Here is a 15,358-nt window from a genome sequence, read left to right as displayed (position 1 = left end):
TTGAGTATCACTTTCAGCAAGGGTGACATTCTCCACTACCCCAAGCTTGTCTCGGAAATGTGCAAACTTCACTCTAGAAAGAGGCTTGGTGAGAATATCAGTCGTCTGATCATCAGTGCAAATGTACTCGAGTTGAATTGCTTTCCTCAGCACCATGTCTCTGATGTAATGACACTTGATCTCCACATGCTTTGTCCTATCATGAAATACAGGATTTACCGAGAGCTTCACACAACTTTGATTGTCACAATGAATCACAGTCGGCTCCAATGTATGACTGAACAATCCTGCAAGGAGCTTTCAAAGCCACACTGCTTCTCAAGCTGCTACACATGCTGCAATGTATTCAGCTTGTGCGGTGCTTAGAGCCTGTTGACGTGTCTTTTGTACACGACCAAACACAAAATAAAATACCTACAGGTACTTATCCTCTCTTGAACAAAGCTTCCGACTGCTGAAGATCTCGCCGAAGGATCAGTCGGAGTAACTCCAAGGTTCTGTATGTAGGATATCTACTCGTGGATAAGCTCTCTATGGTACGATGTGATTTCGCTGGAATCACAAGGGGATTTACACTCAATGATTTGAACGTCTGATTTGCTTTAAATGCTACTGGAACACAGGATTTCACTAGCCTAGATTTTTGAAAAAAGGAAAAAAGGATGAAGGCGAGGGAAGGATCTAATTCTGACACTAAGAATGTAGGAGCAATGAATGACCTTTGATGAAATTCTAACTAAGTCTTGTTTTGACATCCCAAGACCATCTCCACAAGGTTAGTGCGATCTTCGAAGGAAAGCTTTATGATGTTCAGATCATCGCTACAGGCATAGACACCATCAGGCTGATGCATATCAGTGAAGAAGCGACAATTGAAGTTAAGCTTAAGCTGAATGATTCCAGTTGACTACACAAGGCAAGTCTGCAATCAACAAACTGCTAGTAGTATGGATATACAAATTTCACCATCAATCAAACACATTTCTGCCACTCATCTAATAACATGAAATCAAATTTGAGAAGTATAGAGACCATGAAAATTGTTGAATCGACCCATAGATTTCACCATTTCTTCAATGAAGTTTACAAGTCTTTTACAACAACATCTTGGCAACAATCTTTGCCTTCTCTTTCTATTCTACTCTAACTACTATTCTATTTGCTATTAATCATTAGCTATTCTAACCTCTATCAACTAACTATTCACCTTCTAGCTATTGACTAACTATTTTCTATCAGCCTTTACAAATGAAGAGCCGGGGCTTATACAGTGCCCTTAATACAATTCAATGGCTAAGATCAATTTGAGATCAATGGCCAAGATTCTAGAATGAAAACCCTAATTAGGGTTTGTTACAACAAACTCAATTCTGACCAATGAAATAATTGTATTAATTGGACACATGCCTTCTCTGGAATATTCGACCAATGGATAGCTGGGGTAGGTACATCGAAGTTTGTGCCACCTTTAATGAGTCAGGTTCATTGAATCTGGACATGCTAAGGTGGACCAATCCGACTAGAGGAGTGATGACTGGGATGCCACCTTGTCAGATACTTGCAACTTGGTAGATATCCAATTCGATGATGCTGAGAAGCTAGCTTTAATTAATTCATCTGAAACTATCTGCTTCTTCAACGAACCCTTGCTCTGACTTCTTTTGTCTTTGATGTGCAGGATGATGATGTACCTCGCCTTGGAATGCTGGATTGGAAGAGGTTATTCCTGATGATGCTTGACCAAAGAAGGCCGTCCTTGTCGATGCTAGACTGGAGGAGGTCGCCCTTATCCTGGCTTGATCTTCTTTGATGAGGGTGGAGGAGGTCGCCCTTATCCTGGCTTGATCTTCTTTGATGAGGGTCCGCCAAGTAATTGATCCTCCAACTCTGGGGTCGCCATTTGATGCCTACACAAAAGATTAAAGTTAGTCTTTGAGCATCAAACCTTAAAGCATAGAATTTAGGACCTTTCAAGGGTATAACTTAAGATATTAATTTAAAAAAAACATGATAAATCAAGAATTATACATTTTCAAATTAATTATGAATGGAAATTGGATTTTCAAGACTTAGACTTTACAAAATTGCTATGAAATCACAATAAGTCTTGAATAAGAACTTCAAAAAAATGATTCTTCATACCTCCTCCTTTGAAAGCCTAACTATAAAACCTTGGAAAATGATGAAAGAAGACCGTATTTTGCTGGACAAGGGTTGAATTGTGGTCTTCCTTTGGATGAATTATGCCTCCATTAGCCTCCAAAAGAGCTTCTCCTTCTTTAGCCTCCAACACTTAGCAAAATTTCGCCTCCAATCTGCTGGATTTCGCTCCTCAAATTGCTCCTCAATTTCGCATTTAGAAGGGATGAATGAATGATTTGAAACTTGAAGCAATACTCCCCTATTATATAGAGCGCTCACCCTACTCCCTTCAAGGCCGACTTGGCAAATAAGGGGTAAAATAAATAAAATTTCCTTGAAAAGGTGGCCGACTTGCCTATAAAGGCAAAATAATGTTTTTTGAGCGCTCATTTGTATTTTTTTTAATTTTTAAAAATTAATTTTAGTGCCTCCAAGGTAAAAAAAATTTAATTATTTCAAGGCCTAAAAATAAATTTATTAAATTAAAAATGCCTTAATTAATGCGAATTTAATTCAATCCTCCCAAATGTTTTGAATTTGGCAAATTTGGAGAAATTTGGGAATATCAAGGTTTGATTGAGGCTTAGTGAAGCTTCTTCAAGATTTCGCCCTGGACCCTCTGGAAGGGTCAGGAGCGATTTTTCCTCCTTGGGCTTACTCCTTTATCAACTTTTGTTGAATCTTTCACTCTTAGCTAGGCAATGTTCTTCCTTATTCACTCCACCCAAGTTTGGCGTGTTCCTGCAAGGGAAAATAAGGGTTTTTCAAATTTTCGCCCTGGACCCTCTGGAAGGTCAGGAGCGATTTTCCCTCTCTGGCCTAGAATCATCAAGTTTTGAAGCAAACAATTACTCATTAATGGTCTTAAAGGTCATTTCTACCCTAGTGCATCCTTGCCTTAGCAAAAACTTAGAAGGAATATGTTGATTTTATGATTTTCGCCCTGGGCCCTCTGGAAGGGTCAAGAGCAAATTTTGAGTTTTAGACATATTCCTTCATGCTTTTAATTTCAAATCACTTCTAAGGCAAAGAACATCATGCCTCTCTCCCATCCAAATCATGAATAGCAAGATTTTGTCTTAAATTTGCAAGAAAGAGGGAGAATTTAGAAATTTCGCCCTGGACCCTTTGGAAGGGTCAGGAGCGAATTTCTTCCTTGGCTTCAAAACTTGCATTCATGGCAATCCATTTCCACTCTAAGGCAATCCAAATGTCGTTTCAAACCCATGCCTAAGCTTAGCTTCGCTCAAACTTTGGAGGAAAAGATAGGTTTTAGGATTTTCGCCCTGGACCCTCTAGAAGGGTCAGGAGCGAATTTCCTTTTCTAGGCTTGGTTGCTTCTTCTTGACTATCCCAATTATCTTCAAAGGACAAAACATACTTCCCCACATTCCTTCAAACCATAAAAACCAAAAAATTGCTTTGACCTTGCAAGAAAAAGGTGATTTTAAGGAATTTCACTCTGGACCCTCTGGAAGGGTCAGGAGCGATTTTCACTATTTTGACCAAAATCCTTCATTTTTTCAAGTTGAAACTTCCTCGGGAGGCAAAAAGGAGTTGTCCTTGTTTCATCTATGCCCAAAACTTGACTTTTTTCATTGCAAGATGAGAGCTATTCAAAATTTCACTCAGGACCCTCTGGAAGGGTCAGGAGCGATATTGCCTTCCTTGTCCAAAATTCACCATTTTGCATGCTTCCAAATCTTTGAATGATGTCCAATCTCCACTCCAAGAGACCCTGCATATCACAATTTAGCCAAAATTAGTGAAAAATTAGCTCAAATAAGATTTTCGCTCTGGATCCTCTGGAAGGGTCAGGAGCAAAATCTTCATTCTAGGCCAAATTGCTCAGTGTTCAAGTTTCAAACCACTTCACAAGGCAAAATTAGATGGTTTTCCAAGTTAGGAACAAGGTTTCAAGCTCAAACAAGGTGGCAAATGAAGTTTATAATGAATTTCGCTCTGGACCCTCTGGAAGGGTCAGGAGCAAAAATCACTTTTTAAGCAAAATCTTGATCTTTGAAATCATCCAACTCCCTCTCAAGGCAAGAGCATTCAAAAACATCTCCACACGTGCCTTGGAAACTAGGAACTTGGTCTTGATAAGTGATAAATTGAGGTGTATAAGGATTTTCGCTCTGGACCCTTTGGAAGGGTCAAGAGCGAAATTCCTAATCTTGGCCAAAATCCTGACTTCATTTTCACACTTTTCCATCCAAACAAGTGATTTGCCCTCAAAGATGCCTGGGAACGAGTTGGTTCTAAGTTTGGGTCAAACTAGAATGTCTTATGGAGATCTTCGCTCTGGACCCTCTGGAAGGGTCAGGAGTGAAATTCGCTTTGGACCCTCTGGAAGGGTCAAGAGCGAAATTTGACATTTTTAAACTCTCCATCAGGATAGTTTTATGGAATATAACATTTAAGTATAAGTGCTTTAAGTTATATTCCATATATACTTTCAGGATGTTTGAGAGTGGTTTCAGACCTCCAGGAGCTATATTGCAAAATCTAGTTTTTGGAGGATTTTCAGTTTTCCAGACTTAGTCAAATTTCAGGATCAGGACATTTCAGACTTAGCCAAATTTCAGGATCAGGACATTCCAGACTTCATCACTCACCAACTTGACCTAACTCAAGCAGAACCTGCTATCCAGGCAATCCCCCTGGAGACACTCGAAAGCTAAAGGCTAACAGACAAAACCCTAAAAGACCTAAAGAACAAACCCAAGAAAGCAAAAAGCAGGGGTCCCCATTTGCAATGGGGCAATGTGTGAAATGGTCACAACAGAGCCACAGATGTTTGCTTCCTGCTACACCAAGAAATCATGGCAGACCCCAAGCTGAAACAACATCCAGAGGTACTCTTCCTATCGGTTACACTCTCGGCCCAGTCAGAATCAGAGTAGCCTTGTAATTTCAAATCTTCACTGGAAGTATATCTCAAACCATATCCCACAGTACCACGCAAGTATCTCAGTATATGATTTGCTGCAACTCGATGTATTTGTCTTGGCTCACACATGAATTGACTGAGAGCACTTATTGCATAACAAATGTTCGGTCTGGTGTTGACTAGATACATCAATGATTCAATTAATTGTCTATACATGGTGGGATCTACCAAATCAGAATCGGCTGTTGAGTCACACAACTTCTTCAAATTTGTCTCCATAGGTGTAGACATGGACTTGCAATCCATCATCCCAAATCTCCTCAAGATGTCTATAGTGTATTTTCCTTGACTTAGAATAGTCTCATCAGGTCTTTGCCACACTTCCAGTCCCAGGAAGTAATGCATAAGACCAAGATCCTTCATCTCAAACTTGGAGGCTAACTCTTTCTTGCATTTGACAATGAGCTTCTCTGCTCCAGTGAGAAATAAATCATCAACATAAAGAACCAATATCAGAGCCTCACCATCAACTATCCCAAGGTTCGAATCTGCATCATTCTTCGAGAATCCCAAGCTCATCAAATATCTATCAATCCTTTCATACCATGCACAAGGTGCTTGTTTAAGACCGTACAAGGCCTTCTTCAATCTGCATACATAAGACTCCTTCCCATGAATCACAAAACCATTTGGCTGTTCGATGTACATTTCTTCTTCAATCACACCATTAAGAAATGCAGTCTTTACGTCCATTTGAAGTATCTTCCAACCTTTAGCAGATGCAATAGTAATAATTGTTCTGATAGAAGTGTATCGAGCAACAGGAGCAAATGTCTCCTAATAATCTATTCCTTGCTTCTAAGAGAAACCTCTTGCCACAAATATTGCCTTGTGTTTCTCACTGCTACCATTAGCTGCATGCTTGATTTTGCAGAGCCATTTGGAAGACACTGTTGATTTCCCTTCAGGTCTCGGAACAACATCCCATACATCATTTTTAATGATGGACTAATACTCTTTTGTCATTGCATCTCTCCATAATTGCTGGTTGGATGCCTCCTCAAAACTGGAAGGGTCAGAATCAATGATGTGACTCATCAATGCCACATAACCTAGGAACTTCTGAGGTCTCTTGCTTTCCCTAAAAGTGCCTCGAGGAGCTGCATATTTTTTGCCTCTTGTATAGTCTGTCATGCCCATAGAGGCCTTTTCCAACCTACGGCAATATCTCTAGGCCCATCAGTTGGTTCTATAGGATCAACTGGATCAATAGATTTGGCCGGTTCGTTAGACTCCCTCTAAATGTCAGGAGTATGATCAGGAGATATGTCCATATCCTGAGAAGTCTCTTGCTCCTCATTGTTTATCTCCATGTAAGTTCCTTTAGATCTTTTGAAGGCTACTTCCTCTTTGAAGGAGACATCCCTATTGATCTCAATCTATTTCTACCCTGGAATATAACTCTATAGGCCTTTGAAGACTCATTGTATCCCACGAATGTATCCTTCTTGCCTGAAGGTTCTAGCTTTGATCATTTATCCTTGGGCACATGAATGTAAACAAGACAACCAAATATCCTTAAGTGACTAACCTCAGGTTTCACACCTGTGAAGGCCTCCTCAAGAGTCATGTTTCCCAATATTCGATGAGGGCTTCTGTTCTAAACATATACAGCGGTTCTGGAAGCTTCTGCCCATAGGAAACTCTGTAAAACCTGATCATGAATCATAGCCTTGGCTGCCTCTACTATGGATCTGTTCTTTCTTTCGACAACTCCATTTTGTTGAGGATTGTACGAAACACATAACTCCCTCTTGATCCCTGCCTCAATACAGAAATTACGAAATCCTCCAAAACTGTACTCCCCTCCATTATCCCATCTCAGAACTTTAATTCTTTTTTTCGGACATATTTTCAACTTGAGCCTTGAATTCTTTGAATCTATCAAGGACTTCCTCAAACTCCTTAGATTTTAAGAAGTAGATCCAAGTCTTCTAAGAATAATCATCAATGAAAGTTACATAATACCAAAAACCACTCAAAGAAGCCACAAACATTGGTCCACAAATCAAAATGAACAAGATCTAAAATTTCCTTTGATCTACTATCACTACTATGGAAGGGACTCTTGATATTCTTACCAAGGACACATCCTCTGCAAATGCCATTGTGCTCTAGACCAAGCTTTGGAAGACCAATAACCACCTTCTCCATAGATGGAAGAGCTCTGAAATGTAAGTGAGCAAGTCTCCTGTGTCATAGCTCACTCAAACTGATAGAATTGTGCAATAATGCCTAAACTGGTCAAATTGATAATCTATATAGGCTCTCCTAAGGAACGCCAATCACCCGAGCTGATTTTATGCTAGAGTTCTTAGGCCATGCAAGAACTTTCCCTTCAGAAAAAGCAACCTTGTACCCTTTGTCCTCTAAGGGTGAAATGGAGACGAGATTTCTTTTGATCCTTGGTACAAACAAGACATCACTCAAATGAAGAGGGATACCTGAATCTAGCTGGAAAGAAGTGGCCCCAGCTCCCTTCACGGAGTAACAAGCATCATCTCCAATTATCACTTGCAAGTTTGACTTTTTCTCTACTAGGTCTGTAAGATGCTCTCTGTAGCCTATGATGTGATGTGAAGCACCACTATCTATCAACCAAGTGTCACTGTCAGTTGGAACATTGCTTGAAAGAGCAGAGATGAATAGAAATCCCTCTAAGTTGTCTCTAGATTCCTTTTGTAGTGACACATCATCAATATCTGTAGTAGAAGCATGTTGCTTTGATTTTGATATGCAATCTCAAGCATAGTGACCATACTTGTCACACCTGTAACACTGGATGTGAGAGAGATCCTTCTTCTTCTTTGGTTCTGGAATAGAATCTAATTTTTTGTCTCTATTCCTCTTGAAAGTGTCTCTTTTTCCTTCTCTTCCTTTTCTTCTAGAAGCATGTGCAGCAAGGACATGACTTTCTTCATTATGAGAGTTTCGCCCATTTCCTCTTGCTGCCAATCTGGATTCTTCTTGAATGCAATCAGCTCGAAGACGATCAAACTTGGGCAACTTAGATCTCCCACTGATGCTTTGAATAAAAGGCTCCCAAGATTGAGGAAGACCATTCAGTGCCAACATAACCAAATCTCTATCTTCTACTATGTCTCCAATAGTGCATAGCTGATCTCTTAATTCAGGAATCCTCATGAAGAAAGAAATGATTGAATCTCCTTTAGCCATTTTTATATGATGGAGTTGTTGTCTCAAGGCAAGGGCTCTAGTGGTATTGTTGATCTCATACAATCCTTGTAAAGCCTTGAACATTTCTTTGGCTGTCTTCATTTTGGAGATAATCGGAACTAGGTGATCCTTCACGAAATCTATCATGATCTTTCTAGCCTTCATGCCATTTTTCTTCCATTGAATTTTCTCTGCATCATCGGATGGCTAGGGCACATCATTTTCCACGAAATCCAAAAGATAATTCTCTTCTAAGACAATGAGAACTCTGAATTTCCGGGAGTTGAAATTTGATGCTCCATCAAGCCTATCTTCTACCTTGACGTCGTTCACCATCTTTGTTTCTTTGAGAGACTGCCTTAGATAAAGAGTTGTCTTGACTGCTTAAACAAATCTGATCGGATCTTTACTTAAGTCTGCTCTGATACCATGTTAGTTTTCAGATCAGAAATGAAAAATAAGCAGAAATACAACACATAGATCAATGAGCACAACAAATTACCCTGGGAAAATCCTCCTACTTGAGGGAGAAAAACCCAGCAAAAAATGATCTCTTACATAACAGATGAATAAGTGCAGAACCTGCATTTAAATCAGGCCCTAGAAAAGGTTGAGTCTAATACAATGAATGGAGACACTTCTCCTTAAAGTGAAACACAAATGATTACACTTCTTTTAGAATCGGATCTGCTGCTAGGAGGTGAACTGCTGCTGCTGAAGGAGATGCGAATTGAAGTGAATGAATTTGATTGTCAAATGAGAGGACTCTATCCTCTTTAAATACAAAACTAAGCGACCTCCTTTCTAGGTCAGCTCTAGAAAAATATAAATATAGATACAAAAAAGGTAAGAAATCCCTGCATAAGGATTTGAGATGAGCAATAGGCTATTGGAGAATATTCCTTTGTTTGTGGTCAGGAGCTTATTTTTATTACAGAATAGGCCGATACAGTCCTTGATTAGATTTATTTTAGTCGCTACATGTGCCACTATAGATTTAGCCAACATGCAGGGAATTCAAGCAATACAAAAAATTACCAGCACAAAAGCCAAATTCAGGAGGCTGGTATGTGTGAATATGATAGGAAAAAACATCTAAGGCTGAAAACCAAATACCATGGGAAATGCAGGAGATTCATTCAGTGCTCATTGTAATAATGATCATAGTGGATAAGAAAAAGATTGCTGGAGTGATTAGGGTTAGTATCATTATGACCGTAATAAAAAGAAATTGGAATAAGATTACACAAAGGTCCACTTTAGGAAGGGGATGAGGGATGCCTGGAGACTAAAAAATCTCCAAAAGCAAGGGGCATAAATACGAGAACATAATCAATAATGTCTCAAATAGAAAGCCAGCTAAACAATCTGTAATTGTACAACTTATAGCTGTTGAAAAAATGCACTTGGATATTTTCCAGAATTAAAGAGTTTATGTTGTTAATACCATATAAATCTAATAAATATGCAGGAAAGATGAACCATAAAATGATACACATGAAGCATTTATGCAGTCAAAAAAAGTAAAAAAACATGACAGGAAGGGCACACAACTTTATGTTCTCTATGAAATTTTAGACTCTTATGTACAAGTATGTATTAGAGAGTTACTTTGCCCCCTCAAGGGCATAGATATCTCTCTCTATGCACCCTTTCTCTCCCTCTCCATACCTATCTCACCCTAACCCTCGCCCTGTCCTTGCCCCTGACCCTGTCCCTCTCTCTCCCTCTTCCTCTCCCTTTGTACATTATGCACATGACAAAATTTTCTACTCAGTCCATCTATCTCTTATTCAATATAACTGTCTTTACATTCCACCATTGCATAGGCTTCTTAATCTCTATCTCAATTCTCTCTAATACTCCATCCCATATATGCATTATGTGCTCTGATCTTCCAGGTAAAGTGGCGTACATGGATGCCTCAATGCCATCCAATAAAAGGGAAGGTTCGTGTATAAAAATTTAAACTTACAAGCTATCAAGGGAGACTTCATAATGGCAAAAAAATATTTAAAATATTAAAAAGTATACACTACACATTTGAAAATTAATGAAAACATTAAAGGCCTATATAAACAAATAATAAATATGTTCGATAGAAATATCATTAGGAAGACATTCAACTCTGCTGACAAGTTTGGAAGCAGCATTTATTATAATATCTTTAGCATAAAATAATCCCAAAGTCGATTTAGATGGTACTGATAGAATTTTCCAGACAGTACAAGTCACCATCAAGTAGAAGTATTCTAACTCACCTTCCTCTGATTTGTGTTACAGCACTCTAGTACAATTTTTCCCTCATGGTAAACTTTTCTCTTTTGTGACTTATGCCTCGTATAGTTTATTATCCATTGAGTTACCCCTGCCATGACTTCTCCTTATTGATTCAAACTCTGGTTACCACAATAAAAGCACTGCACATTTCAGCCTTGTGTTGAAACTTGAACCACTAGAAAGAAGTACATAACTGTATTAAACTAGGAATTCACCAAAAATTTCAAAAAGCAAAAGGAAATATGGCACAATATTGCAAAAGATCAACTCATCTATTTTAGACAACTATAACCATGAGCACAGATTTACCATTGTACCAAATTTTCAAACAAGCCATGTAAACACAATTCTGTTCATTATGTTCTAGTGTCAAAAGAAGCCCTAAAAAAAATAATATCCAGTGCAGATGATTATAATGTCTAGAAAAAAAGGAATGTGTATCATCTAGTGTCAAAATAGTTGCATCTAGGAAATGTCTAGAACGCGAGTATTATATATCAGCTAAGGGAGACACCAAATTTTAGACCATTGTTGACTATCTAGGAACATAGAACCAAAAAAGCATAGAACCAAAATTCTGAAACTCAAAATCACACAAGAACAAATTGCACAATTATTTATCTTGGGAAAACCCTCCACTTGAGGGTGAAAAACCCAGCCACACCAAAAACGATCCTTTATTGAATGCACAAATCTGAATACAACGTTCTCAAGCTTAATCAGGAGATAATCTAATCAGGATTGTTAACACTTAACAATCAACAGTAGAAGTCTTTTAACTGTTCAAGCAAAGCCTGCTAACTTCTACAATACATGCAACACATTATATATCTCACAGATACTAGAAATAATGATTAACACATCAAGAAATGATCATACACCGATCATATACAAAGTGACAGAAGCAGATACAGAGATTACTGAAGCAGATACTATAAAAACTCACAGACCCGATGATCGCGGTTACAGATGCAATATTGTCTCATCCAGACTTCTCTTGAATAATCACCACACGCTAACTCTCCTATGCAAAGACTAGACATTGCCCATAATGTCTATATCGAAGTTAACTGAAAAGCCAATGCTTGATGCACGCTAAATGCTTAATGGCAGTTACAACCCACGATGTTCCATGTTCCGTCAACATAAAGATCCACGTGTTCATTGTCTTAATCGAACCTCTTGTCGAATAAAATGAATTTCGATAATGATAGAAGACACTCCCGACTAGATTGTTGCCAGCAAGCACAAAACTCCCATACGAGCTTGAAACACGACGAAGCTAGCAATTCAATATGGACGGTGATGGTTATCATAGAGAGCCGTTTCACCTTCAATCATCTTTGAAGCATCAAAGACAAAAAAACGTGAGAAACCATAGAAAAATAGAACCGAACAGAAAGGCTCATGAAAGAAGCAAAAGAATGAAGGAATGGTTCAACATAGCCAAACTGAGAAAGCTTGAGAACAAGGTAATCATCAAAAAGGAGTTTGCACAACCATCGCAGGTATAATGATGTCTCCTGCTGCTACAAAACATTAACACTCCCTCTTAGCAAAGGAGATATCATTTACAGATTTTCAAGTCATGAAGCCTCTCAACATGACAAACACAATGGCTACACCCATATGTGTAAAAAAAAAAAACTTTATCACGGATTCTCTCAACGTGATAGCATCATGGATTCACTCAACATGATGTTCACCATGGCTACTCCCATGTGTGAAATAAACACAAGCTCTCATCATGGAGTCACTCAACGTGATGTTGTCATGGAGTCTCTCAACATGACATCCACTATGGCTACTCCCATGAGTGGAAAAATCAACAAGGGCTTTCACCTCAAATTTCTCCGTCACAAAGAAAAATGCATTTCAAGGGCTTTCACCTCAAATTTCTCCGTCACAGAGAAAAATGCATTTCAAGGGCTTTCACCTCAAATTTCTCTGTCTCAGAGAAAAATGCATTACAACATGAAATGAGGATCACTACAACTGAGACTCTCTCTCAACAAGAGCATCATTCTCCACAATACCAAGCTTATCTCGAAAATAAGAAAACTTCACTCTAGGAAGTGGCTTGGTGAGAATATCAACTGTATGCTCATTCGTGCAAATGTACTTGAACTCAACTGCTTTCCTTTGAACCATGTCTCTTAAATAATGATACTTGATTCCACATGCTTGGTTCTATCATGAAAAACAGGATTAACTAAAAGCTTCACACAGCTTTGGTTGTCACAAAGAATCACAGTCGGTTCCAAAGGCTACCCAAACAGTCCTGCAAGAAGCTTTCGAAGCCACACTGCTTCTCGTGCTGCCACACAAGCTGCAACATATTCAGCTTCTGCTATACTTTGAGCCACACATGACTATTTCCTATTGCACCAGGAAATCATAGCTGAACCTAAGCTGAAACAACAATCGGAAGTGCTCTTCATGTCAGGCACACACCCTGCCCAATCTGAATCAAAAAAAACCTTGCAAGTTCAGACCTTCACAAGAAGTATATTTCAGACCATATCCCACTGTACCACGCACATATCTCAATATATGCTTAGCTGCAACAAGATGAATCTGTCTAGGCTCACACATGAACTGACTGAGAGTGTTAACAGCATAACATATATCAGGCCTCGTATTGACTAGATACATCAATGATCCAATCAATTGCCTATACATAGTGGGATCAACTAAATCTGAACTGGCTGCAACCTCATGTAACTTTTTCAGATTTGCTTCCATAGGAGTTGACATAGACTTGCAATCTAACATACCAAATCTTTTCAAAATGTCAATAGCATATTTCCCTTGACCTAGGATAATCTCATTTGGTCTTTGCCACACTTCTAATCCAAGAAAGTAGTGCATAAGACCGATATCTTTCATCTCAAATTCAGAAGCTAACTCTTTCTTACATTTAGCAATGAGATCATCCTCTCCAGTAAGAAATAGACCATCAACATAAAGAACTAAAATTAATGCTTTATCATCAATTACCTTGAAGTAGAGATTTGGATCTGCATCATTTTTTAGGAAGCCCAAGCTCAATAAATAATGATCAATTCTTTCATACCATGCACGCGGAGCTTGCTTAAAGCCATACAAAGTCTTTTTCAATCTGCATACATGTGATTCCTTCTCATGAATCACAAAACCATTTGGCTGCTCAATAATTACCTCATCTTCAATTACACCATTCAAGAATGTCGTTTTTACATCCATTTGATGTAGTTTCCATCCTTTAACTACTGCAATAGCAATGACAGTTCTGATAGAAGTGTACTGAGCTATAGGAGCAAATGTCTCCTCATAATCTATACCTTCCTTTGAGAAAAACCTCTAGCTACAAATCTAGCTTTATACTTTTCAACACTTCCATCAACTGCATGTTTAATTTTGAATAGCCACTTAGAAGAAACAACAGATTTACCTTTAGGCCTAGGAACAATATCCCAAACATCATTTTTGATAATGGATTGATACTCCTCCATCATGGCATCTCTCCATACTTGCTAATTTGAAGCCTCCTCAAAAGTTGAAGGTTTGGATTCAATAATGTGATTCATCAAGGCAACATAACCTGCAAACTTATGAGGTCTCTTACTTTCTCTGAAAGTACCACGAGGGGCTGCATATTTTTCAGCCTCTTGCATAGTATGCCTGGCCCACAAAGGTCTCTTCTTGTCACATGAAACATTACTTGGTCCAAAAGTGGTATCTATAGGATCAATAGGATAAATCGGATCTTCTACTTCAGGAGTCTCCCTCTGAATCTCAAAAGGGGAATCAGGGGCAGCAATATCCATATCTTGAGAAATCTCATGATCTTCTCTATCAATTTCCATAGAAGTCCCTTTAGATCTTTTGCAAGCTACATCTTCTTCAAATGAAACATCTCTGCTGATTTCAATCTGCTTTTGACCTAGAATGAAGACTCTGTAAGCTTTTGAAGATTAACTGTAACCAACAAAAATTCCCTTCTTGCCTGAAGGTTCTAACTTAGACCTTTTATCTTTAGATACATGAATGTAAACTGGACACCCAAAAATTCTGAGATGACTAACTTTTGGTTTAATACCTGTGAATGCTTCTTCAAGAGTCATGTTGTCTAGAATTTGATGAGGACTACGATTCTGAACATAAACAGTTGTCCTGCAAGCTTCTGCCCAAAGAAAGGTTTGAAGGCCTTGATCATGAATCATGGCTTTCACTGCCTCAACAATAGACCTATTCTTTCTTTCTAGAGCACAACCTTTGTAGACACCATCATGCTCTTGATTGAGCTTAGGAAGACCAATGACCATCTTCTCCATGGAGAAAAGTGTGTTGAAATTTAGATGAGCGAATCATTTATGCCACAGCTCACTAGTAGCCATGGAATCACGTGCTAAGGCTTGAATAGGATGAGCTGAAAGTCTATAAAGGCTCTCATGACGAACACCAATTTCACGAGCTGACTTAATGCTAGTGTTCCTCTTCCATGCAAGAACTTTGCCTTCAACAAATGCAACTTGGTATCCTTTATCTTCCAACGCTGAAATAGAAATCAGATTTCTCTTGATTCCAGGAACGAGCAACACATTGCTCAGATGAAGAGGAATTCCTGAATCTAAATGAAAATATGTAGATCCAACACCTTTCACAGAATAGCAAGCATCATAACCAATAATAACTTGTAAATGAGTATCCTTTTCTATCAGATTAGAGAGATGCTCGGGGTAACCTATAATATGGCGAGAAGCTCCACTGTCAATCAGCCAAGTATCACTATCAGTAGGAACATTACTTGAAAGAGCAGATATA

General features: G+C 38.6%; 1 protein-coding gene across 4 annotated transcripts in view; it reads right to left on the bottom strand.

Annotated features, from left to right (window-relative positions):
* Positions 1-15,358, bottom strand: part of LOC131075078 (uncharacterized) — a 257,750-nt gene that overhangs the window by 226,470 nt on the left and 15,922 nt on the right. For 3 of the 4 annotated variants that reach the window (XR_009113168.2, XM_058011887.2, XM_058011889.2), the window contains exon 2: positions 10,534-10,671. Coding sequence is in view for 3 of the 4 variants with exons in the window: in XM_058011887.2 (XP_057867870.2) it covers positions 10,534-10,647 (114 nt within the window). In the remaining variant the exon portion in view is untranslated. Of the gene's footprint in view, positions 1-10,533; positions 10,693-15,358 lie in introns of all 4 variants that reach the window. The other variant, XM_058011888.2, reaches the window with a different exon arrangement.

Source organism: Cryptomeria japonica, chromosome 3 (assembly GCF_030272615.1).
Source record: "Cryptomeria japonica chromosome 3, Sugi_1.0, whole genome shotgun sequence".
In the NCBI taxonomy this organism is placed as follows: domain Eukaryota; kingdom Viridiplantae; phylum Streptophyta; class Pinopsida; order Cupressales; family Cupressaceae; genus Cryptomeria; species Cryptomeria japonica.
Note: the sequence above shows the minus strand (reverse complement) of the source record. Positions and strands in the feature narration are given on the sequence as shown.